The 26,628-nt window shown below is 41.3% G+C and overlaps 2 protein-coding genes across 3 annotated transcripts in view; one reads left to right on the top strand and one right to left on the bottom strand.

Annotated features, from left to right (window-relative positions):
• Window positions 1-8,439, top strand: part of zgc:194930 (uncharacterized protein LOC557813 homolog) — a 46,376-nt gene extending 37,937 nt beyond the window's left edge. For both annotated transcript variants that reach the window (XM_061913759.1, XM_061913760.1), the window contains exon 4: window positions 4,242-8,439. In XM_061913759.1, the coding sequence (XP_061769743.1) occupies window positions 4,242-4,917 (676 nt within the window). In that variant the 3' untranslated portion in view covers window positions 4,918-8,439. The remainder of the gene's footprint in view (window positions 1-4,241) is intronic.
• The window catches only part of LOC133560810 (RELT-like protein 1), a 57,005-nt gene continuing 38,746 nt past the window's right edge, over window positions 8,370-26,628 (bottom strand). The window contains exons 4-7 of the mRNA XM_061913756.1: window positions 14,906-14,960; window positions 14,416-14,670; window positions 14,204-14,330; window positions 8,370-10,734 (exon numbers count right to left, since the gene is read on the bottom strand). Of these exons, the coding sequence (XP_061769740.1) occupies window positions 10,708-10,734; window positions 14,204-14,330; window positions 14,416-14,670; window positions 14,906-14,960 (464 nt within the window). The 3' untranslated portion in view covers window positions 8,370-10,707. The remainder of the gene's footprint in view (window positions 10,735-14,203; window positions 14,331-14,415; window positions 14,671-14,905; window positions 14,961-26,628) is intronic.

Below are 26,628 nucleotides of genomic sequence, written 5' to 3'. Positions count from 1 at the left end.
GTATCGTGGTATGGCCTAAAAATATTGAGGTATTAAAAAAAGGCCATATATCGCCCAAACCTTATTCAAACCATTCAACTTTCCACATTGCAATCATTTTCCTCGCAGCATTTCACTTTAGCTCTTCCACAGAAATGTGCTTCTCTAGTATTTTCCACAGTATATTCTGTAAATGTATATCAATTTATATTTCAATCAGTCAATCAAAGTTTATTTATATAGCCCTTAATCACAAGTGTCTCAAAGGGCTGCACAAGCCACAATGACATCCTCGGCTCTTATTATGCAACACCAACTTTTCTTACCTATTGGTACCTGTTTTTGTGTATTTGGGATCATTAGTCCCGTAATTTAGAAATCAAACCTTGGCGGAGATATTTAGAAAACAATCTTGCCTTCCTTTGTACTTCCTCCGAACAAACTGTTTGGAATTTGCACAATTTGGGATGTTTTTCCCAAGTGTGACGTCAATAAACTCCTTTTTCCTCTATCCTCCTGCTGTGGGGCAGACTGGCTCGCACATGCACATGCATCCTCTGCCGTTGCCATTTCTAATACAAAGTAATGATGAATAGTTCTCATTTATTTCTATGGAAGCACTAAATACTACAACATGGCTAATATTCAAGTGGCCTAGTGTTTAGAGAGCGGTAGGAGTCATGCCAAAGACTATAAAAATGGGACCTATTACCTCCCTGCTTGACACTCAGCATTAAGGGTTGAAATTGGGGGTTAAATCACCAAAAATGATTCCCTGGCGCGGCCACCGCTGCTGCTCACTACTCCCCTCACCTCCCACGGGGTGATCAAGAGTGATGGGTCAAATGCAGAGAATAATTTTGCCACACCTAGTATGTGTGACAATCAGTAGTACTTAAACGTAAATAGGGGAGACAATGCTGTCAAAGTGGGGGCACGTAAATAAGAGCGCCCCCAAAAGATGGTCAGAAAGCAGCTTGAAGATGATCTGTAACACATAAACCTTGCAATTTTTTTGACCAAAGAACCACCATCATATGTCATGTAGACCACAAGGAAGTGTTTTAAATCTGGGGGGAAAAAATCATATTATGAACCCTTTAATACAAATGCACTAATTTTCTGTGATTTTCTTTCACTCAAAAGGGCTTCGTTGTTTTATTTTCCTAGACGACCCAGTATTTATAACATTTTTGGGTTGTTGTTTTTTTCCAACTTGGTTGCCGGTACAGGGATCGTGAGGAAAGAAAACATAATTTTTATCAGCTTTGCAAAGGAAAGCTTCAAGGGTGAGCGAGCAAGCGAGGGGGTGGGCGAGGGAGGCGCTGGGCTCCGAGGGTGAAAGAGCAAAGAACCATGTTATCGAAATAATGGCTTGTGGAAAAGTGCTTCGACGAGAACGCGCAAAGCAGCGATAGATTAGCGGAAAGAGCGAGGACACGTGGCAGACAACGGGCGAGGAGGCGGGAGAAAGACTCCTGCAGAGAGGTGCAAGATGGACAAGCTCTGCGGGGAAGGCAGAAAGACAACAAATAGAAGATGGGTGTGAAAAACACGAGGCTCCCTCAGGAGGAAATGTCTGCGCCGTGAGAAAATGAATATACTACAACAGGGGGGTCCACATTTTCCCACAGATGGCTCCATACAAAAACATGACAAGATGCCACTTAAAGGGAAATTGCACTATTTATTTGCCTGTCGTTTACAATAATTATGAAAGACATGATGACGGATGTATTATTTTTTTTTTAATGCATTCTGAATATTAAACAAACTATTAAAGGTCTATTAAAGGTCTGCTTACAGCGGAGCCAGTCGAAGCTCTACTATTCTTCCCATAAAATCCGATAACCATTGAAAAAGCGCCAACAATACACCATTTACATTTCGTGACGTGACTATTAACCAAGTATTAGTGATATTGTTATCATAAGCCTATGAAAGTATTTATAGTGGCGCCGTGATCACTTCCCGTGTGCTGATGTTTACATCATGGAGTGGTCTGCTGTTCCCTCGCTTCCCTGCAAATTTATTGTCGATCATAAATCATGCATCTCACATAAAAAGTAGCTGGCTGGTGACATAATATGACAAGCAGGGACACTTTTGAGAGCCATTTGACCTGAAACTGACAAAACTGCCCTTCCGCTCCCGTCTCTTGCGAGGATTGTGAGTCATTGGTCATCTAAATGAGAATATATGAACATCCTAGCAGTCGGCATCCGAACGACTGCAGACATTGTGCAGTAAGTGATGTTTTATTATGTTTATTGGCTCTCATGAAGTCTGCAGTGAGTAATAATCAGATGATGCGTTTTTGAAATGAAAGCTTGTTTGCACTGAATGCTTTCTTTAAAATTAATGTATGTTTAAAATGATCACAATATGTAAATATTAAATGCTAGTATAAATGTTTTCTTACATGACATATACGGGACGGCGTGGCAAAGTTGGTAGAGTGGCTGTGCCAGCAATCTGAGGGTTGCTGGTTCTGTCCCCACCATCTACCATCCTAGTCACGTCCGTTGTGTCCTTGGGCAAGACACTTCACCCTTGCTCCGGATGAGCATGGCAGCTCCCGTCATCAGTGTGTGAATGTGTGTGTGAATGGGCGAATGTGGAAATACTGTCATAGCGCTTTGGGCTCCTTAAAAAGGGGTAGAAAAGCGCTATACATGTACAACCCATTTACCATATATACTTGTATCATGTATATACAACTCTATTGCAGGTGTTTTTTCTAAGGGCTTTGTAGATAGAATTGAACAACTCATAGGCTCCATTGTAAGTGGTCCTTTGATTGCATCTATTTAATATTTAGAATACTTTTTTTTTTTTAATCCATGAGTCTTCATGTCTTTCACAATGATTGTGAAATTTCCCCCCAAATAGTGGAGTTCCCCTTCAAAATAACCTAGACCAGTGGTTCTCAAACAGTGGTACATGGGCTCCACGTGGTAGCTCGCCAAAGAATCCCTTTAGTGATTAGTGTTTTATTTTGCACTCTTCATTCTTGCTTTTTCAAATGATGCTACAAATTAGTAGTGCTGATACTTTTAGTAGCAATGCTTTTGCAGCATACTTGACATATTACGGTTGTCTGTTCAACATCTTCCCGCTTGAAGCCAGACGACACACCCTGAGCTGTTTTTCTCGGTAATGAATTCTTCTTCCTTCATTTGTTACCACATTGGCACTTTCTTTCTCTCGTATTACCACTCGCACCACAGCTAACGTTACCCAAGCCGCTACTCCTCTGCTCGGCGAGGGTATATAACTCTGCATGTCAATACCTCCGGTTGATGCCACTCCCACAAAATGCACCGACCCAATTGAGCCTGGCGTCTTCCATTTCCACATCAACAAAAAATAGTCAACAGAAGGAGATAATGTCCGCAGGAACCTACCACATAGCGAAGGACATACACTATTTGATTTCCTATTATGCAGCTCATTTTGGGGCGGTATAGCTCAGTTGGTAGAGTGGCTGTGCCAGCAATTTGAGCATTCCAGGTTCATTCTCCGCTTCTGCCACCCTAGTCCATGGCGTCATCCTTGGGCAAGACACTTCACCCAGCTGCTCCCAATGCCACCCACATTGGTTTAGATGTAACTTAGATATTGGGTTTCACTATGTAAAATGCTTTGAGTCACTAGAGAAAAGCGCTATATAAATATAATTTACTTCACTTATTTTCCTTTATTGAAACAGTGTTAGAGTTCAAACCGTTACTGTCAATGTTTAATAAGTGTGAAGTGAAGTGAATTATATTTATATAGCGCTTTTCTCAAGTGACTCAAAGCGCTTTACATAGTGACACCCAATATCTAAGTTACATTTAAACCAGTGTGGGTGGCACTGGGAGCAGGTGGGTAAAGTGTCTTGCCCAAGGACACAACGGCAGTAACTAGGATGGCACAAGCGGGAATCAAACCTGCAACCCTCAAGTTGCTGGCACGGCCACTTTACCAACCGAGCTATACCGCCCCACAAACATATACTGTGTTGTTGATGAATACCTAGGCCTACTACACTACTTTATTCCAATGTTGGTCATTATTGTTGGTTTTCTGGAGGTGAAAAACGTTTGATGTAGATTTTGTACTTTAAGAATGCTCAAAGCAATGTAGGTCAACATGTGCTGGTCCATCTGAACAAATCCTGGACATGTTAGCTGAAGTATGTAGTATTGTTTTTTTTTTCCAACATGCTGAGAGCCAATATACCAAATCCATAATTGTGCTCTTCCTGTCGTTCCCAGTTACATGTCCGACCCCTCTGTGGCGGCGGATGTGAGTAAGACGGACTCCCTCTACCGCACACACAGCCTCTCAGGCGGGGACATTGGCGGCCGCCGCTCGCAGATAGAAGACAAGGAGGGCTTCCACAACCTGGCCTACAGCATCTCCAGTGACAGCAGCCTCAGACTCGAGGTGGACAACAACCACGTCAACCACAGGCTGCATGCTGCGCCTCCGCCCGCGCTGGCCAGCGCCCCCCCTGCAGAGGGGGCCCTCTACATCATCCAGCCGGACGCTCTGGGGCCGCAATGGGTGATCCGGGACACGCGCCACAGTCAGGTACCGGTGTACAATCATAAGGTCTTTGGCGAATTGAGACATTGGGACAGCGTCAATGCGGGTGGAAGCCTGTCGGCGGACGAGGTGGACGAAGGTGTAGGGGGGACACCGGAGTACCCGTGCGACACGGGGGACGAGGGCAGCGTCTTGTCCGTGGACATCCAAACCAGCACCGCCAGCCTGTCGTCAGGCGACACCAAGTACGAGCGCAAATGCAAGGCGGCAGACGTGTCCACCGTGGAAAGCGGCATCTGCGTGACAAAGAGCGAGGACGAGGTGCAAAGTGTCATGGACTCGATGGTGGCCGAGGCCCTCGCCGCCCTCGAAGCCGCCACGGCCGGGGAGGACTGTGAGTAAGGGATGCCCGTGGGACTGCATTCAGAAGAAAACACGTTTACAAAGGACGAGTCCTGGTGTGCGAGGCAAGTGTGTCAACACTCCGGTCGTCCAGTGAAACCTTAGCGTTGAATCAGCGTTTTCTTTTGCGTAGTGGACAGAATCTTTAGGCCTTCGTTAGGATTTTCGAAGGGCATGACAAAGCACAATTTTCTCATTTTGCTTTCTACTGGTACGCAAAAGTTGCTTTGTAAGGAAGTTAACATTTAATGTGGACAACCTTCTTTCCTTGAAATGAACCCTTTGATCTGGGGGCCATTTTTAGTAATAAGGAGGACAGAGTGAACTGGGACTTGACTTCAACAACTGTATGATCCAAATCCAAGGGATGTGTTTCCTTCGCCAGCTCCCACAAATGTTTGTTGACTCCCCCCAGACTTCCCAAACGACTGGCATCACCGCCTAGGTGGCCGCTAATGAGCACCTCCGGGCTCTGGCGCCTCAACTCCCAGCAGACAGAAGCGGCACATTTTTAAGGCCGAATGCATTTTGTTGCGTAGTCGTGTTTATTTGTGGCGCCGCTCCGCTTCCTTACATTTGCATTCGGCATCCGGCCGTCAATGTTTCACCGCCGCAGACATTCTTAATCAGTGACCGCGGACAGCAGCAAATAGCCTGACATGTCTGTGTTGTCCCCAGCTTTTAGGGGAGCTTACAGTAATTGCGGAGCATTCTCTGAGGAAGAATGGTCAGAAAAGTACAAACTTCCGAATTTATTTCCCGGTTCATCTGATCCGAGCAAACCGAATCCCAGACCTGATACCTCATGAAATGTTCAACCTCTCCCTGCAAACAGACCCTGAGAGTTAAACATTACACCCATGTAAGCGGCGCCTGCATGTAGTGGTGTACTGCAGTTGATTGGTCCAGAAGGTCGCAGTGTTTCGGCGTTAAACATTGACCAGGCTTCCCTACTGCCACCCCCTCCAAATGTGCACCGGTGCCCAAACCTGCGTAATGGTGCACGATGAGATTAGATTTTGTCTAGATTTTTTTTTTTCTTTGGGAAGAGCTGAAGTAAACAGTCATGTGTGTGCAACAGGAGTCAATATTTGCAGCCACGCCCGCCCAGCCCTGACCTCCTGTGTTTGGCCAGAGGGAAGCTCAGCGCCGCGGGCGAGATGGCGTCTCCTTGTGCGCTTGAACCACATCGACACGGCGCTACATGTTCTTTGTCTGCTCTCTAACGCTTACTTCTGCTGAGGCCTTTTTTTACTCATTCGTATACAATAAAACATTATTGGTATGTGACATTTGCTAAATGGTAGTGCGTGGCCGCATTCAATTTCCACAACACCAGTGTTTTTCAAGCACTGTGCCATGAAATACAGTCTGGTGTGCTGTGAAAGATTATGTAATTTCACCTAATTGGGTTAAAAATATTTTATGCAAACCAGTAATTATAATCCGCAAATAATGTGCCATTGTTGAGTGTCTGTACTGTATAGAGCAGGGGTAAGGAACCTATGGCTCTAGAGCCAGTTGTGGCTCTTTTGATGACTGCATCTGGCTCTCAGATAAATCTTAGCTGACATTACTTAACAGGATAAGTAATTAATAATTCCGGTGTTAAAAATAATGTTCAAAATATCAGTTTTCTACCGCACCTGTTCAAGAAGTTGCAATGATGGTAAGACGTATTTTATTTATTTTTGGTTAGCTTCAGAATAACAACGTTATTAAAAAGAATCAGAGACTTATTATACTCTAAAAATGTTGGTCCTACTTAAAAATGCACGCATTTAGTTGTAGTCAGTGTTAAAAAAAATATTATATGGCTCTCACGGAAATACATTTTAAAGTATTTGGCTTTCATGGCTCTCTCAGCCAAAAAGGTTCCCGACCCCTGATCTAGAGCTCAGCACAGTTACCGTGTAATACTCTTCCATATCAGTAGGTGGCAGCAGGTAGCCAAATGCTTTGTAAATGTCGGTAACGATGACTAAGGTTTGCCGTGATCACAATATGCAGACAAAATAAATAAAAAAGGCGAGTGCCGCTAAGAAAAGGCATTGAAGCTTAGGGAAGGCTATGCAAAACGAAACTGAAACTGCATAGTAAACAAAAACAGAATGCTGGACGACAGCAAAGACTTACAGCTAAGAAAAGGCATTGAAGCATAGGGAAGGCTATGTAAAACGAAAAAAACTGAACTGTCTGCAAAGTAAACAAAAACAGAATGCTGGACGACAGCAAAGACTTACAGTGTGTGGAGTGGAGATCTCCCGTTCAAAGGCAAAACCTAGTAACTTACGTCTAGCTGATTTTGAGAAAACAAAGGAAAACCAATCTATCTTGATGCTGTCTTACAAAGATCTAAAAAGTCATCAAACGTATAGATGTTTTCTTGAGCTTTCATTTTCTTGGCAATTGAGCCATGGATTGAATCTGCTCTCATGAACGTGTGCCCTTTCTCCAGATATTTTATCACAATCTCGGGTGGGCCCCATTCTGCGTTTGCACATTGGGCAAGAGCCGTGTACAGCATCCAGTTTTTATTTTGACCTCCACAGTTATCTGCCCAAAAGAGTATGCAAGGGGAAGAATCAAGAACAATACATTTAATGAAGGTGCTTGCAACGTCCTGGGCCAATCTTCCAAATATCCCCTTGTGCCATAATATCACATAATCAGGTTGACCGTCGGCCCCCATTGGTGCAAATGTCTCATTAAAGACAATAAGGCGACTGACAAAGAAGCTCCGATTGGTCCCTTGAGATACTAGGTTTTTCTGTTGTATCTACGCGGTTATGTGGTAGTTGCTAGGTCCTGCCATGCGCGTAACAGCTTACTTACGGAACAAATTACAATATCGCATACTCTAATGTAAAGCATATCACCTAGGAACTCCAAAAATATTATCAGCTTAGTTTTGACCAAAATTGAGTTACTGGATTTTGCCTTTGGACGGGAGAGATGGCATCCACAAAATACATCCGTACATGAGAATACAGTCAACACTGTTCCCACAGAGAAGGATAGTGTCTGCACAACTTAGTCTTAATTGCTAAAGCAAAGCAGGTGCAGGGAATAGCGCTCAAAGGAAAGCATGGAACTGTTACAGGGAACTTCCAAGAAAACAGGAAAAGACACCAAAATAGGAGCGCCAAACACTACACAGGAAAACACCAAACCCTCCAAATAAGTCACGGTGTGATGTGACAGTACACCTACTTTGAGACAAGAGTCATAGTGAAGCATGGTTGGTTATGGTTTGAATTCATATCAAACAATTGCGAGAACGACTTTTTACTGTCAATATCGGCTGTTGAGTTTCATTTTTTTAATGTTTTCTGCTGGTGACGTGCCTTCGGATTTTTTCAATGTAAACAATGTGCCTTGGCTCAAATAAAGTTGAAAAACACTGCACTGCACGGAGATCCCAATATTCCCCAACAAACAGTTCTGTGAGCTCTGATATGTATACATCTTTATTTTTTTGTCATTAAATAAAAACACAGCAATCAATAAAACAAGTACAAATATATGCAATTAATCCAAAACAAAGGTGGCACAATGAAAAAGGTGAAATGACCCCGCAGGAAGGCGAGAAGAGGTAGACGGATGTCAACACTCTTGGCTTTGGTTTCCACGGAGCTCAGCCGCTCATTTTTTTTTCAACAGACAAAACCGAAGCCCCCCTCCCCCCAGCCCCCCGCCTGAAAAAGAAGTGCGAACAGAACTTGGCTGTTTCCAACACTCAAAAGGTTGCGTTCACACTTTTGGGTTCGGAATTGTACAGAGAGGGGGCTTAGTGCGCACTTCGGTGTACGCCGGTATTTTTGTCACGCAATTAAAGGCAAGGACATCAGTTTAAAGCTTGATTAAGTTGCTTTCCTGATGTCACTCAAATATTTTAAACAACAATGGGTTGATTTTGTTTTATATTTTGCTATATTCACCAGCTTAGATTTCACCAAGAGTTTTTAAAACATACTTTTTAAAGGAGCGCTGTGCAGGGTTGAGACACACACACACACACACACACACACACACTTGTATTTTGAGACCTGAGAAAAATGCCTACCTCTTTAGCACCACCCTTTCTAGATATATAAAGATTTATAATTACAACATTAATAATATGTACATACTATGCACAATTAAAAAAGGTAAGCTTTTAGTTAGTTTTTTTTATTTTTTTTTTTGTGTGAATCATGATAATAATAATAATATTGAAATGATAATATATCGTGGGGGGGTATAGCTAGGTTGGTAGAGTGCCCGTGTCAGCAACTTGAGGGTTCCAGGTTCGATCCCCGCTTCTGCCATCCTAGTCACTGCTGTTGTGTCGTTGGGCAAGACACTTTACCCACCTGCTCCCAGTGCCACCCACACTGGCTTAAATGTAACTTAGATATTGGGTTTCACTGTGTAAAGCGCTTTGAGTCACTAGAGAAAAGCGCTATATAAATAATTCACTTCACTAATATAGAAATAATAATAATGAAAATTAAAAACCAATTGATTTTAAATTTTCATTTACTTAGTTATTACAGTATGTCTCTATATACATATTTATTTATTACTTTTTTAATATCTTACACACATTTGTTTTTACTTATGTTGCCCATAGGAGGAGGACTTCACATTTTTACAGACACTTGTTATTTCATATGTTGACCAGGGGGGGAGCACTTTTAAACCCGACACAGTCAATTTGAAAAATCCCTCCTTTTTGGGACCACCCTCATTTTGATCGATTTTACCACAAATGGGGCGCAAAATGAGACATTCTCTATTAGATGCAATGGTTTTTCCATATTTGGACCATGATTTATGTCCTAACTTGTTCACCGGTCCTCATACGGAAGGTATTTTTTCTTGTTGATGCCTCAAGAAGGGTAGAAATACAACACACACACACACACACACACACACACACACATAAAGCAAAGCCTTCTGCAGTTGTTTCTTGTAACACAATATTTACCAGCTTATGTTTCACAAAAAGCTTTCAAAATACACCTTTAAAGTGCTTCTTTTTTTTTTTTTTACCATCATTCTGAATCATTTAAACTGCACCAGAGTCCCGGTCCGCTTGTTCGGATGAACGCTTTTGCGCTCCACCAAACGAACCGTACCAGCAGAGACAAAAAGCACCAGAGTTCTTTTGAAATGAACCAAACATGGCAAGTGTGAACGCACCCCATAATGTTGTCCCTTCACAGCATCATCATATTTTAATATTAGTAGGCCGAATAAAAACAAGTGCTTTCCTAACATGCTGTAGAAAAACCAAGTTGAACCAATAAAATGTAAGGTTTTTAAATGTCTCAGTGGCACAAAGAAGCCATTATACATTATGCACTAATTTATATATTCCTCCTAGCTGCTGCACAGGATGATGCTTTATTTCTTACAATTACACCTGCCAAGGCTCCACACAGCTTTCCTGGCCCCGTAGGTTGTTCCTACTTGGTTTGTTTGTTTTGGACACAGACTGGCTGTACCGGTTCAAGAAGTCCTATTTCATCCAGCTGCCACACGCTCCTCCCGGAAATATGTATGATGTCATGTCACACCGCCGGACCGAGCGATGCGAAACCCTCTGCACGTCTTTCGGGAGGAATGAAATAATTGAAGAACTTCTCCTACCTAGCCGGGTAATAAGTGACCCGTGTGGCTGCGTCAGTGTGGCCCCAAGTGAAAGTGGGGTTTCGAATCCCATCTGCCCGCCGTATTACTCCGCTTTTTAAAAACTATGCAGATGATTTTGTCTTTTTGAGGAATGGCGTACACCTGGACTTATCATTTCTCCACGTCCATGCTGTTCTCCTGAGGGAACACAAAAGAAGAGTCAGAGAACTGATTAAAAGGACACTTTTAGGCAGGCAGTTTAAAGGCCTACTGAAACCCACTACTACCCACCACGCAGTCTGATAGTTTATATATCAATGATGAAATATTAACATTGCAACACATGCAAATACGGCCTTTTTAGTTTACTAAATTGCAATTTTAAATTTCCCGGGAGTTTCTTGTTGAAAACGTTGCGTAATGATGACGTGTACGTGTGATGTCACAGGCTGCTATGAATATAAGCGCTGCACACACACACACAGCTAAAAGTCGTCTGCTTTAACCGCATAATTACACAGTATTTTGGAGATCTGTGTTGCTGAATCTTTTGAAATTTGTTCAATTAATATTGGAGAAGTCACAGTAGAAAGATGGAGTTGGGAAGCTTTAGCCTTTAGCCACACAAATACACGCTGATTCCTTGTTTGAAATTCCCTGAGGTGAAACTGTACTATGGATCACAGCGGACATGTATCCCGACCAATTGTCAACCAGCAGGTTTCGGTGAGAAAATTGTGGTAAAAAGTCGCTTCTTACCGGAGATCAGCTGAGCTTGCGCAATCCATAAAGCTGCCGTCGACTTCCCTGAGTCATTGGCGTCAAGAGACCCGTGGACACACACCTCCGACTATCAGGTACTGTTAAACTCACTAAAACACTAGCAACACAATAGAAAGGTAAGGGATTTCCCAGAATTATCCTAGTAAATGTGTCTAAAAACATCTGAATCCGTCCCAATGCAATCGCTTTTTTTTTTTCTAGTACGTCGCTATCAATATCCTCAAACACAAATCTTTCATCCTCGCTCAAATTAATGGGGAAATTGTCATTTTCTCGGTCCGAATAGCTTTTTGTTGGAGGCTCCCATTAAAAACAATGTGGATGTGAGGAGCCCTCAAACATGTGACGTCATCGTCTGCGACTTCCGGTAAAGGCAGGGCTTTTCTGTTAGCGACCAAAAGTTGCAAATTTATCGTGGATGTTCTCTGCTAAATCCTTTCAGCAAAAATATGGCAATATCGCGAAATGATCAAGTATGACACATAGAATGGACCTGCTATCCCCGTTTGAATAAGAAAATCACATTTCAGTAGGCCTTTAAGGATCGACGTGTTGGGACACACTTGACAATTCACCAATGGCCGAGAAGCTCCTGATTTATCCCAGAAAAAACGTTTCCCCGTTCTATTATAGAAGTCTTCATTTTCAATGTCACCTTAAAGTTCAAGTAGCACTGATAGTCTCACAGTGACTATCAGTAAAATTACCCTCTGCATTTGACCCATCCCCCTGATCCACCCCCTGGAAGGTGAGGGGAGCAGTGAGCAGCAGCGGTGGCCGCGCTCAGGAATCATTTAGATTGCATATCAAATAGATTGCAGTCCTGTGGGAAGCACTTTAATTTATTGCTGAACAGGAAAAATAGTTTGCAAGCTGCTACCAAGAGTTATTTGATGATGACTATAAGGCGCACTTAAAATCCTTTTTTTCCTCTCAAAACTCCACAGTGCACCTAATGTATGGAATAATTCTGGTTTTGCTTACCGACCTTGAAGCAATTTTATTTGGTCCATGGTGTGATAAGTGTGACCAGTAGATGGCAGTCAAACACATAAAAGATATGTGTAGACTGCACTACCCTCTGCATTTGACCCATCCCCTTGGAGGTGAGGGGAGCAGTGAGCAGCAGCGGTGGCCACGCTCGGGAATCATTTTGGTGTATTTATCCCCCAATTCCAACCCTTGATGCTGAGTGCCAAGCAGGGAGGTAATGGGACCCATTTTTATAGTCTTTGGTATGACTCGGCCCGGGTTTGAACTCGCGACCAACCGATCTCAGGGCGGGCACTCTAACTCAGGGGTGTCAAATGTAAGGCCCGTGAACAGGTTTAACTGGCGAGATGAGTTTGCCAGGTATAAAAATAAGTCAACATTTTGAATGAAAGAAACTGCTGTTCTAAATGTGTCCACTAGATGTCGCAATAGCAATTCTATGTACCTTTGTAGATGATGCTATATATGTAAACAAAAATTAAAATAAACCACGTTAGTGCACCAGTCAAGGAAAATGAGCCAACAATATACCGTATTTTTCGGAGTATAAGTCGATCGGGAGTATACGTCGCACCGGCCGAAAATGCATAATAAAGAAGGAAAAAAACATATAAGTCGCACGTGAGTATAAGTCGCATTTTTTGGAGAAATTTATTTGATAAAATCCAACACCAAGAATAGACATTTGAAAGGCAATTTAAAATAAATAAAGAATAGTGAACAACAGGCTGAATAAGTGTACGTTATATGAGGCATAAATAACCAACTGAGAAGGTGCCTGGTATGTTAACCTAACATTATGGTAAGAGTCATTCAAATACCTATAACATATAGAACATGCTATACGTTTACCAAACAATCTGTCACTTCTAATCGATAAATCCCATGAAATCTTCTTCCTCGATGTCGCTTCTAAACAACTCTGCCAACTCCAAAGGTATGCGCCGCTTCCTCTTGTCGTTTTCTGCTGTATATTTCACTACGTCCAGCTTGTAATCTGCAGTACATGATTTCCTTTTCGGTGCCATTTTTGTTCAGCCCTTCTCAGTTTTTATAAGTTACCGCCAACGATGAAATGATCCATTTTAATAGCTATGGCAGTAGCACGTAGCATATTGCAGTTAGCATTCCATGGCCCACAATGCACTTCTGCCATGACCCTCCCCCGCCGAATTCTTATTGGTTGATGTGTGTGTGACGATTGCTGACATTTTCTTCGTCTCTTCCGCAAATGAGATAAATAATATTTGATATTTTACGGGAATGTGTTAATAATTTCACACGTAAGTCGCTCCGGAGTATATGTCGCACCCCCGGCCAAACTATGAAAAAAACTGCGACTTATAGTGCGAAAAGTACGATAAATAACCTTTTGTAATATGATCTTTTTTTTTTAATCTTGATGGATTGAAAATGGCCAAACTTTGAAAAAACTGCGACTTGTAGTCTGTAAAATATGGTAAATAACATTCTGTAATTTGATCTTTTTTTTTTTTCAAAGCTTGATAGATTGAAAATGAACTCCAATGAGTTGACTGATGAACATTATCACATCATTTATTCAGAAAATATAAATAACGACAAATAAAGATAGAATACTAAGTGTAACAAAAAATATTATGATTTGAACATTTTCAGAACGTGCTTGTTTCATTTTTAAAAAAAGAAAACAATCTGAAGTTATCTTTATTTTTAAGTTATCGTGCAGGGATTTTACCAATCCGACCCACTTGGGAGTATATTTTCTCCATGTGGTCCCCGATCTAAAACTAGTTTGACACCCCTGCTCTAACCACAAGGCCACATCAGAACATGCCAACCTTTGTGATGTTCTGATGTGGTTGATGTTCATTTGAGAAGTAAAAAAAAAAAACATTTCCAGGACACCAACCTCCTGGCTCTCAGACACCGTCCGGCTGTTGGACGCCACCTCCTCCGAAGGCACGCTGCCATTAGAGTCCGCTATCAGCAGCGTCCGCCGTTCCCTGGCTGGTTTTTCGCACTTTGTCACACGGAACCTACACGGGACAAACAAGATCGAGACTTCCAAGGGTTTGTTGTTCTGGTGTGGAGTAATGGAAATCTGGATTTCCAGACACCTACCTGCCCACGGACAACACGGTGACTTCCCCCGAGTGTCTGCGCCGTTGCTCCGCCTTGCGGATGGCGGCGGCGGGCTTGCTCATGAGCGGCCACTTCTTCTGACTGCAGCGCGTGCAGATGTTCTTGTGGCCACCGACGCCGCCGATGGTGTGCAGGTGGTTGCAGGTGTGCTTGGCGGCCTCCGGCGGCGACACCGGCGACACTGGGGTCATGGGCGGCGAGGGCGAGTAGGGGGAGGTGGGGGTGACGGGTGCACTGCGGAAGGGAAAAAAAATCGGGATTTAGCCAGGATGTTTTGGGAGATGAGAAATGAGGTCAGCCTCCAAACATGAGGACTCCCCCTTCGTCTGCATGCTCTCAATAAAATCTGTGCCAATCCTGGGAGGCCCGAAAGAGCAGGGCCTGATTATGTCTCTTCTGACTTACAGGCAGTGTGGTACTGCCATCTGGTGGTCATACTCGCTCACGACAGGGTGAAAACAACACTTACCCATCAGAATCGATGCTGGTTTCGTGCACCATGGCTTTCAGAGCATCAGAGTTGGCTGAAACGACCAAAGAAAAAAAAAAAATTCAAACATTAAACACTTAAATTGATGACTTTCCCATTTTACTGCTAGGGTTTACGTTTGAAACAACACTTTTTCAAGAATTCTTGTCATCAGACCATATTTTCGGTATGTTAGATGGACTCTTTACCGGACATTTTTGGACTGTCATCTGCAGTCTTCTTCAGAAGGGTCACCTGACCACTGTGATGTGGTCCTTAGTAACTGTTTTTATAGGTGTGGCCTCCCTACCCTCGCTGCTTGAACAAAAAGCTCATAACCTTACCATACATTAGGGGTAGAGATGTCCGATAATGGCTTTTTTTGCTGATATTCTGATACTGTCCAACTCTTAATTACCGATATATACAGTCGTGGAATGAACACATTATTATGTCTAATTTTGTTGTGATCCATTAAACAATGAAACAAGGTTTTCCAAAATAAATCAATTCAAGTTATGGAAAAAAAAAATGCCAACATGGCACTGCCATATTTATTATTGAAGTCACTAAGTGCAATTTTTTTTTTTTTTAACATGCCTCAAAACAACAGCTTGGAATTTGGGACATGCTCTCCCTGAGAGCGCATGAGGTGGGTGGGGTAGCAGGGGGGTGTATATTGTAGTGTTCCGGAAGAGTTAGTGCTGCAAGGGATTCTGAGTATTTGTTTTGTTGTTTTTATGTTGTGTTACGGTGCGGATGTTCTCCCGAAATGTGTTTGTCATTCTTGTTTGGTATAGGTTCACAATGTGGCGCATATTTGTAACAGTGTTATAGTTTTTTATACGTCCACCCACAGTGTGACCTGTATGTCTGTTGACCAAGTATGTCTTGCATTCACTTGTTTATGTGAAAGGCCGTAGATATTATGTGATTGGGCTGGGACGCAAAGGCAGTACCTTTAAGGTTTATTGGCCCTCTGAACTTCTCCCTACGTCCATGTACCACTCCATACAGCGGCGTTTTAAAAAGTCATAAATTTTACTTTTTGAAACCGATACCGATAATTTCCGATATTACATTTTAAAGCATTTATCGGCCGATAATATTGGACATCTCTCCTTAATACACCTTGGTTATACATGCTACCAGGGCTGGGCGATATATCGCGGGTTTGTCTCTGTGCGATATAGAAAATGATTATATTGTAATATTCGAGTATACATTCTCACGCAGTTGTTTTTAGCTGTGGGCATTATACTACAGGCTCTTCCCACTCTTTCTTGTTTCTCCTTCTCACAGAGTGTAAGCGCAGGTTCTTACATACGTCACGTCTAATTAGGGGAATAACTGAACCATCATGAATCATGAAAAATCACAAAATAAACACAACAGTTAAACCTTACACAAAAACAAGACCGTTACTTGTACATCCAAAAGACAAAATAGAACAAGACGAGAAATGCAATGTCATTTACGAATGACATTGTAAATCATACCAAAAAAATCCTACATCGGAGAAACACTATGGACTGGACTCTCAGGGATGAGGATGTCGTTGTGGCTTGTGCAGCCCTTTGAGACACTTGCGATTTAGGGCTATACAAGTAAACATTGATTGATTAATTGATCCCACTGGATCATCATTGTCACCGACGTCCCACTGGGTGTGAGTTTTCCTTGCCCTTATGTGGGCCTACCGAGGATGTCGTTGTGGTTTGTGTAGCCCTTTGAGACACTAGTGATTTACGGCTATATAAGTAAATATTGATTGATTGATACAGGGAGGACATTCAACACAAGGAATAAAGAGCATCAGGAAGAACGTGAAAAAGAGAGAACTGGAAGGTTTACAAGAAGCCTAAAACAAGAATCCTAACAGGAAATCTTAAAATCAGCCATATCAGATCATCCATCCATCCATTTTCTAATGCTTGTCTCTTTTAGGGTCGCTGGAGCCTATCTCAGCTGCATTCACGCGGTAGGCGGGGTACACCCTGGACAAGTCGCCATCTCACCATAGCCATATCAGATCATTGCAAAATAAATGCCCACATAATGGACCAGGACAACGGCAAAATCATCGGCACACAAAGTTAACATTCAAACGATGGATTAAGGAGGCAATCCAACTAAGGAAGCGGCCTAAGGAAACCATCAATCAGGATGAGGGAGTATACCTGGGACTCCCTCCTCCATTAACCATCAAGGGCACCCGAGTAGCTTGACAGGTCTACCTGATTGGCCACGCCTATAAGAACAGCTGCTAGGCAACACTTCACAGTGGTCAGGTGACCCTTCTGAAGAAGACTGCAGATGACAGTTCAAACATGTTTGGGAAAATTCCCTCTAATATACCAAAAATATGGTCTGACTACAAGAACATTTGAAAAAGTATATGAATAAAAAGACATAATAAACATTTTTTGAGCAATGTTATAGAAGCAGTGATATTCAAGGTGCATCCATTTATTATTATTTTTGACATCATTATAAAAAATATAAACAAAAACAAGAGCAAAATGGAGAAAAAAATGGTAACTTGCCATTGCTTGCGCATTTACTTTTGCCAGCAATTTTAAAAACCTTAGTGATAAGGATTTTACAACCTCCTCCTACATGCAATATTTATTACTAATAATCTAGCAAAGGTGATGTACTAAACTCATTCTAAGCATTGCCTACAATGACAAAGTTTTCAAATGTTTTTTTCTGTGGCTGACATTCTTAAAATCCTATTAAATGAGTGTGATTTGTCACATCCAGGTTGATACTGCCAGGCTTTTATTTTGATGCATCGAACAAGAACTGTTTTTACACCAGAGCTACAGTATGTGGCTTTTGTCGGTAATACTGCAATACTACACTAAATACGCACTATAAACAGACCCATATTTCATCCAAAAAATGACTGCTTGGTGTCTTAAAATCTAAATTGACAAACTCAATTGACCATGTTTAACGTTGACTTAAGCGGACACTTTGTACTAACAACACAGTTTACTACGACTTGATAAGAGAGTCGACTTTAGGGGATTTCACACCAAGTCAGTGCCTCAACTTAGCCTCAATGCAAGTGGACTGCCACAGGCCCAAATTACCAGTACTGGATTTGCAGCAATAAGTGTTTAGAAGTACCGTACGCCAGATAAGCCAACGAGTAACAAAAACAACATCTCGCCTCGCACTTTTCAACAGGGTTGAAAAAATAATATTGTTAAATATTCTCTTCCTCCTATCCAGGAGCTCGCAAAAAGCCGCTACCTGACCAGGGCTCAGAAAATCTGCAGAGACTCCTCCCACTCCCACCAAGGACTGTTTTCACTGCTGGACTCTAGAAAGAGGTTCTGCAGCCTCCGTAGCAGAACCTCCAGGTTCTATAACAGCTTCTTCCCTCAATTATTTTGACTCGGGGGCCAAATTTAGAGAAAGAAATGTGTCTGGGGGGACCGGTATATCTTTTTAGGAACACTAATACAAAAACCTCACAATGTTTGATTGGGTGCTAAAAACGTTATAACAGACCGCCTTGGAATGGAATTTCAACTTTTTTTACTGAATGAGACACCCAGAATGTACGTGAAAATAAAGAATGTGGATGTTTACAATATTAACTATGACCGATAAAACACTGAATATTGACATATGAACGTCACACCCCCTCTCGATTGACATATTTTACAATCAAGCGAAATGCAACAAAAATACAACAAACACAAGAAAATATGAACGCGAAAGTTAAAAAAAAAAGAACTTTGTTGTAAAAATTTCCTTCTGCGTCTGTCCCTGACACCCGCATCTTAGGCTTGCCAGGTCTGGAAAGACTCTGTGGAAACGCTCCACATCCACACTGCTTGGTGCCTTGTCTGAGCTAATTAGATTACTATATTAACTAATTAAAATACCATAGTAACTAACTAGATTAACATACTAACTAGTATATTAAAGATTAACATAGTAACTAGTATATTAAAGTTAAAGTACCACTGATAGTCACACACACACTAGGTGTGGTGAAATTACCTTCTGCATTTGACCTACACCCTTGCACCACCCCCTGGGAAGTGAGGGGAGAAGTGAGCAGCAGCGGTGGCCGCATTCGGGAATCATTTTGGTGATTGGTGATTTGGTGGGATTATGCAAAAGAACCGATTCCAACCTTTGAAATACTTTGTATAGTTCAAGACTTACGGTCATTAGAAAACATCACTGCACATCATAATGGCAGCGACAGTTTCCATCATAAAGATCTAAAAGAAAAAATTCGGAAATGTCCAGCGGGCCAGATTGAAAAGCTTAATGGGCCGCATGTGGCCCCTGGGCCTTCATTTGTCATATAACATACATCCATAAACCTGGATGCATATGCAAAAGTGCAATATATTTATCTGTACAGTAATTTATTTATTTATATCTGCAGCTTATTGATTTTTTATCCTGCACTACAATGAGCTAATGCAACAAAATGTCATTCTTATCTGTACTGTAAAGTTCAAATTTGAATGACAATAAAAAGGAAGTCTAAGTCTAAAGTACCAGTAGAGTGGAAGTTGCCTCTATATTGAAACTCCATCCATCCAGCCATTTCCTACCACTTATTCCCTTGTGGGGTCGCTGGCGCCTATCTTAGCTACAACTATGATATAATATATTTGATAGGGCTGTTAGCGTTAACGCATGTGATTAATAACATTTAAATTATCACCTTATCCAATATAAATAAAGATTAATCACTTCCGGGTTAAGGCACACATTTGTTTCACGGAACTTTGGATAAAACTAAGGTTATTTGTTGGTATTGCTGCAACAAACTTTAATATCACCTCTTTTTTTGTAAACAGCTACTAGCGACATATCTAGGGACTTTTCCCGGGGATATTGGAGACTCTGAGGGGAACATGCTAGCAAAGTTTACTGATTCAATGTCAACAAAAGTAGCAGTCATCGTATGTTCCCGTAAAATCCTTTCATTTTCTTAAAACTCCACAGTGCGCCTTATCACCGGGTGCACCTAATGTACGGAATCAGTTTGGTTGTGCTTACCGACATTCAAGCTATTTTATTTGGTACATGATGTAATGATAAGTGTGAGCAGCAGATGGCTGTCACACATAAAAGATACATGTAAACTGCAATATGACTCAAGTAAAGAACACCAACATTTTAAAATATTCCATTGAAAATATAGCACATTGCACACGGCACTCAAAAATCCATCAAAATGTTTCAGCACAACTTTGGTAAGCTATGAAGCCGCACTGCTTGATGGATTGTACTGTGCTTCAACACACGAGTATTATTATAGGTTTTATTTTTATTTATTTTTTGTTTTATTCAGTCATTGGTGGAGCATAATATTGTTTTTAACATGGCTGTACAGCACTTTGGAAACGTTATTGATGTTTAAATGTGCTATATAAATAAAGTGGATTGGATTGTGTATAATGTAAGACATATTTGGCATTTTGTTTCGCAATACTATGCAAAAGCAACTTTTCTTACCTTCTGGTACCTGCTGATCTGTATTTGGGATCTGCACAAATCCTGAAAATTTTCGATAAGCTTTTTATTATTGTCTATCTTCTTGTTATGGGACATTCATCCTCCATTGTTGCCATTTCTAATATAAAGTAGTTCTTACTCATATCTGTCAGTAAACTCGCCATGAAAGCGCTAAAACATACCGTTGTAGTGAGTTTACATTAACCACCCAAAGAGCTTTAGTTATTAGAGGGTTCCAGTCGGACGTATTTTCACAGTACACATTTCCGGCGTTGTATTTTGCACTGGTGAGCCACGGATGAGGAGATGCTGCTCCGTTATTGATTCAAGTAAAGTGTCATTAAAAAAGTTAGCTCCATCTTTTGACACTTCTTCCACTCCCGTCATTGCACGCTACACCTCTACAACAAAGATGACGGGGAGAAGACGCTGCCGAAGGTGAGCCACGTAAATAAGACCGCCCTGAAGAGACGGTCAGAAAGCGGCTTGAAGATGATCTGTAAAACATAATCTATGCAATATTTTGACCAAAGACCCACCATTACGTTATGTAGACAACAAGGAAGTGTTTTACATTTAGAAAAAAAAAAATAATATGACTCCTTTAATGCGCCCTATAATCCAGTGCGCCTATGAAAATATACCTGACTGGACTCGCTCATCAGCAGTTCGCCCTATGGTCCGGAAAATACGTTAAGTTAAACATATGCCTTTGCTAAACAGACATCTAACACCCGTGAAGACAAAGTCCTGCGAGAAGATGACATTCATTTCACCACAGCTGATCTGTCCTACAGTAACTTGGAGAGGCACAGTCACAGCAAGGATGAACCAACTCTACTACACAAACAAGAGCATCAACTTGCATCTACAGACTGAATGTGAATTTATTTTGCTTCCTGGAGAACGTTGGACATCTGTAAGTCATCACAACGAGCGGGGGTCGCATTGTACCAAAAAAAAAGATCAGCTTTGTCGTCTGAAAAAGGTAAACAAACTAGTTTCAACAGCTGTTTGAACTAAAGAAGAGTAAACGGTGCACTATGTTTATGAGTGTTTACTACATTATCCATTAGTAAATGTAGATGGTTTGCAATGTTATTGTAAACTGCAAAGACTTTCAAAATGTGCAATTAATATTTACTCTACTTATTTTCACCAAGATTTGCACAAATCAATGACTTGCGGTTCAGTAAAACATTTAAAACATGTTCCTGTATGACATTCTGACTACCAAATTGTATTTGTACCCAAATATTGGGAGTATTTTCTTCAGCAAATTTTAATAATGAAAGCAAATAATAACCCGTGAAAATCACAGGTTTAGAGTGGGATTAATCGGATTTTAAAAAGATAATCAATAGACAGCCGTAATATCTGATTTATGACACCTAGAGACTTCCAAGGTTTGCAAATAAATAGATATGATTAAATTAAATTAATTAAAGTACCAATATGTCACACCCACATTAGTTGTGGCGAAAATATTCTCTGCATTTGTCCCATCACACTTGATCACCCAGGTGAGGGGAGGTGTGAGCAGCAGCGGTGGCCGCGCCCGGGAATCATTTTTGGTGATTTAACCCCCAATTCCAACCCTTGATGCTGAGTGCCAAGCAGGTAGGTAATGGGTCCCATTTTTATAGTCTTTGGTATGACTCGGCCGGGATTTAAACTCAAAACCTACTGATCTCAGGACGGACACACTAACTACTAGGCCACTGAGCAGTAAAAATAGTATCAATCTCACAAATATTCCTGAGCCATTTTGAGCAACAATGAGGAAGCCGGTCGGAGATCTCTTCGCCATCAACATCAATGCCAATCAAGCAAACTTGGTGGTGAGAGCCAACTATGGTTACTTTTGGAAAAAAGTATGATCCAGGACCTTATAAAGTTAAAGTACCAATGATTGTCACACACACACTAGGTGTGGCGAAATTATTCTCTGCATTTGACCCATTACCTTTGATCACCTACGTGAGCGGAGCAGTGAGCAGCAGCGGTGGCCGTGCCCGGGAATCATTTTTGGTGATTTAACCCCCAATTCCAACCCTTGATGCTGAGTGCCAAGCAGGGAGGTAATGGGTCCCATTTTTTATAGTCTATGGTATGACTCAGCCGGGGTTTGAACTCACGTCCTACCGATCTCAGGGCGGACACCCTAACCACTAGGCCACTGAGTAAGTGTTATATTTTGATCCCGAACACAAACAGTATGAGCACAAAATTTTACAAGCCGACTGCTACCCTGCTAGCTTTATTGACACACTAGCATAGGCAACCTTGCTAAGTGCTAATCCTACAAACTAACAATAACAAAGCAGAATAAAACAAACACTCTAATATTTCATCTCTCGCTGGGACGTCGACCAACGGGACGCTCACATAATTTCGTTTAGATGAAGACTTAATCGCAATCCTCACAAAGGGTTAAAAATAGTTCATGCAGGAAGCGTCTTTTGCAGTCTATTTCGGCATCTCGGGGGATGTGAAAGTGGACCAGCCTGTCTATTAGCAGGTGACACATGCATAGGGATGATGTTTGAAATCAGTTCTCCTGGTTGTTCGATAAGAAAAGAACCGATTCCATGGACTCAAATCCCTTTTTGAGAACCGGTTCCCTTTATCGAGGCCACTATAATAAAGAAAAAGAGTTGGTTCTTTATTCGAATCCCTGGGAACGAATCCCTTCCCACCTACAGGAAATGCCCTGTGGGACCTGCAATGTATGCCCATTTAATTGTAGACTCTTACTGACACCTTGTGGCAATATATGAAAATACTACGCGTCATTAGTTTAGGCACTTCCGAGTTGAGACAATTGAGATGTAGACAAGTTGTGTTAGCTCTACAAGCCTTGGGAAAAGATAAGTCTGTAAGTAAACTGTTTAAATTGTTTATGTAACTCAATATTAAGGTGGAAATTGGTTAAGTTTGATAGTAAGATGTTTATTGAAAAAAGATTTTCTTGCACTGTTTCAATGGATGTTTTGAGGACTTAAAAATGGCTGCCAGTCGTATATTTCCACCATCGAAATAGTTTCAACACTCAGAAGTATTTGTTTGATGATAGTACTGTATATTTGTGTGAAGCAAAGATTTACATATTGTGTATTACAATTCAGTATGTTAATTGAATCATATAGCTTATACATTTGTTATTGTGTGTATTTCAGTTAAAAAAATAATAATAATAACAGTCCAGTGTAAGACAAAAGTAAAGATAGGAAAAGATAAAGCAAGATCAACAACAATAAAGAGCTTAAATGGATTAATTTGCTTTGGATTGTTTGTTAGCTGTCTGCCAAGCTGCATAACCTCAACACGTATCGTGAGTGCAGAACAGGCAATATGCAATTATTGCCAGGCTTCGCTCTCATGTAAGGGGGGAAGAATTGTTGATTGATGACTGGGGTGTTCTTAGTGTCATTGTGTGTAGTTAGTATGTTCAAATAGCAGCAGAAGTACACTTTTTGGAGAGCTGTATTATTTTCAGTTTTGTGCCAAAGGGACTGATATTATTTAACACTATATTATTATTTATACCCCTATAGTGATCACAGAGAAAGGTTGTTTTTGTTTTACTGTATATATTTGTTTTTATGAAAAATCCCACTTAAAGGCCTACTGAAATTAGATTTTGTTATCTAAACGGGAATAGCAGATCCATTCTACGTGTCATACTTGATCATTTCGCGATATTACCATATTTTTGCTGAAAGGATTTAGTAGAGAACATCGACAATAAAGTTCGCAACTTTTGGTCGCTAATAAGAAAGCCCTGCCTTTTCCGGAAGTATGTGGGCGTGACGTCACGAGTTGCAGGGCTCCACACATATTCAAATTGTTTATAATGGGAGCCACCAGCAGTAAGAGCAATTCGGACCGAGAAAGCGACAATTTCCCCATTAATTTGAGCGAGGATGAAAGATTCGTGAATTAGGATATTGATAGTGAAGGAGAGAAAAAAAAAAAAAAAAGACGGCTCCGTGTGGCGGCAGTGTGAGCATTTCAGATGTAATTAGACACATTTAGTAGGATAATTCTGGAAGATCCCTTATCTGCTTATTGATTTAATAGTGTTTTAGTGAGATTGTAAAGACATACCTCGAGGTCGGATGGCTGCGGTGAACACGCAGTGTCTCAGAGAGAAGCAGAGGAGCCAAGCTCACAGCTGCCTTGTTTGACAGCTGCTGCAGGACGACGAATAATCCAATGTCAGGTAAGATATATATCACAATTTTTTCCATCCAAAAACATGCTGGTTGACGTACAGAAAACATGTTTGCTTGACCGCTCGGTTTTACAACAAACAAAGAAACACCGGCTGTGTCTCGGTGCTAAGGACAGCTGCAAATTCACCGCTTTCCACCAACAGCATTGTTCTTTGTAGTCTCCATTATTAAATGAACAAATTGCAAAAGATTCAGCAACACAGATATCCAGAATACTGTGTTATTATGCGATTAAAGCAGACGACTTTTAGCCGCTAGTGGTGCAGCGCTAATATTTCCCGACAGTTCGTGACGTCACGCGCATGTGTCATCATTCTGCGACGTTTTCAACAAAAAACTCGCGGGAAATTTAAAATTGCAATTTAGTTAACTAAAAAGGCCGTATTGGCATGTGTTGCAATGTTAATATTTCATCATTGATATATAAACTATCAGACTGCGTGGTCGGTAGTAGTGGGTTTCAGTAGGCCTTTAAAATACTTTGGGTAACAACAGTCATATATTTTAATAATATTTTAATTTTTTTATTAGAAAATAAAAGTGAGCTTTTGTTAAACCAAATGTTGTGTTTGTTTTCATATACAACAACCTATCTGGATTCGATAAGAGAATCGATAAGGAATCGGTTCGATAAGAGGTTTCGATAATGGGCTCGAACTCGATAATTTCTTATCAAACGTCATCCCTACACATGCATGACTTATAATCTAGAATTTACTTTTAACAACTTTGACACCAGGGCAACACAGTGGAAGAGGGGTTAGTGCGTCTGCCTCACAATACGAAGGTCCTGAGTAGTCCTGGGTTCAATCCCGGGCTTGGGATCTTTCTGTGTGGAGTTTGCATGTTCTCCCCGTGACTGCGTGGGTTCCCTCCGGGTACTCCGGCTTCTTCCCACTTCCAAAGACATGCACCTGGGGATAGGTTGATTGGCAACACTAAATTGGCCCTAGTGTGTGAATGTGAGTGTGAATGTTGTCTGTCTATCTGTGCTGGCCCTGCGATGAGGTGGCGACTTGTCCAGGGTGTACCCCGCCTTCTGCCCTATTGTAGCTGAGATAGGCACCAGCGCCCCCCGCAACCACAAAGAGGAATAAGCGGTAGAAAAATGGATGGAAGTTAGAGAACAAGTAGAAGCAGCAACCGGTTTAGTGTGTCACCATAGCAGCTTAAGGTAGCATTAGCTCGCTGCTATCAAATAGTCCATCAGCGTTTGTGCTTATTATAATAACAAAACTCATATTTGGTTCATTTTCAGGTCGCCACATTTAAATGTAGTATTGTTGGAGCTTTCTGGATGTTTACAGAGGGAGTATAATAAGCGCAGCAGGGGACCCTCGTTTTGTTGACTCAATTGTTTACTAAACAACAATTGATGATTTTGAATGCTGCAAAAAAAGCCAAGCAGGCGTGTTCTTGTCTTACAGAAGCATTGTGACTGATAAACAGCACATATCTTTCCTCTTTCTGCGTATCTCCAGCCTGACTGATCTGATAATACTGTATGGTCAGAGTGCAGACTCTACAGAAATAGCCGTATGGAGCGGAATATTCAACATGGTTGACTGAATTTGTGGCATTTTGTGACATTTTAGAGAGTGTTTTCACATCCTTTGGGGATTGTAAATACAACTGGATATGGTTTAATAGATACCAACCCCAAAAGCAGTGAAGATGGCATGTTGTGTAAATGGTAAATAAAAACAGAATACAATCATTTGCAAATCCTTTACAACCTATATTCAATTGAATAGACTGCAAAGAGAAGATACCTATAGTTTGAACTCGAAAACACATTTTTTTGCAAAATATTAGCTCATTTGGAATTGTATGTTTCAAAAAAGCTGGCACAGGTGGTACAAAACACTAAGAAAGTTGAGGAATGCTCATCAAACACTTATTTGGAACATCCCACAGGTGAACAGGCTAATTGGGAACAGTTGGGTGCCATGATTGGTTATAAAGTAGCTTCCATGAAATGCT

Source organism: Nerophis ophidion, linkage group LG10 (genome assembly GCF_033978795.1).
Source record: "Nerophis ophidion isolate RoL-2023_Sa linkage group LG10, RoL_Noph_v1.0, whole genome shotgun sequence".
NCBI lineage: Eukaryota > Metazoa > Chordata > Actinopteri > Syngnathiformes > Syngnathidae > Nerophis > Nerophis ophidion.
This window is presented reverse-complemented; position numbering and strand designations above follow the sequence as displayed.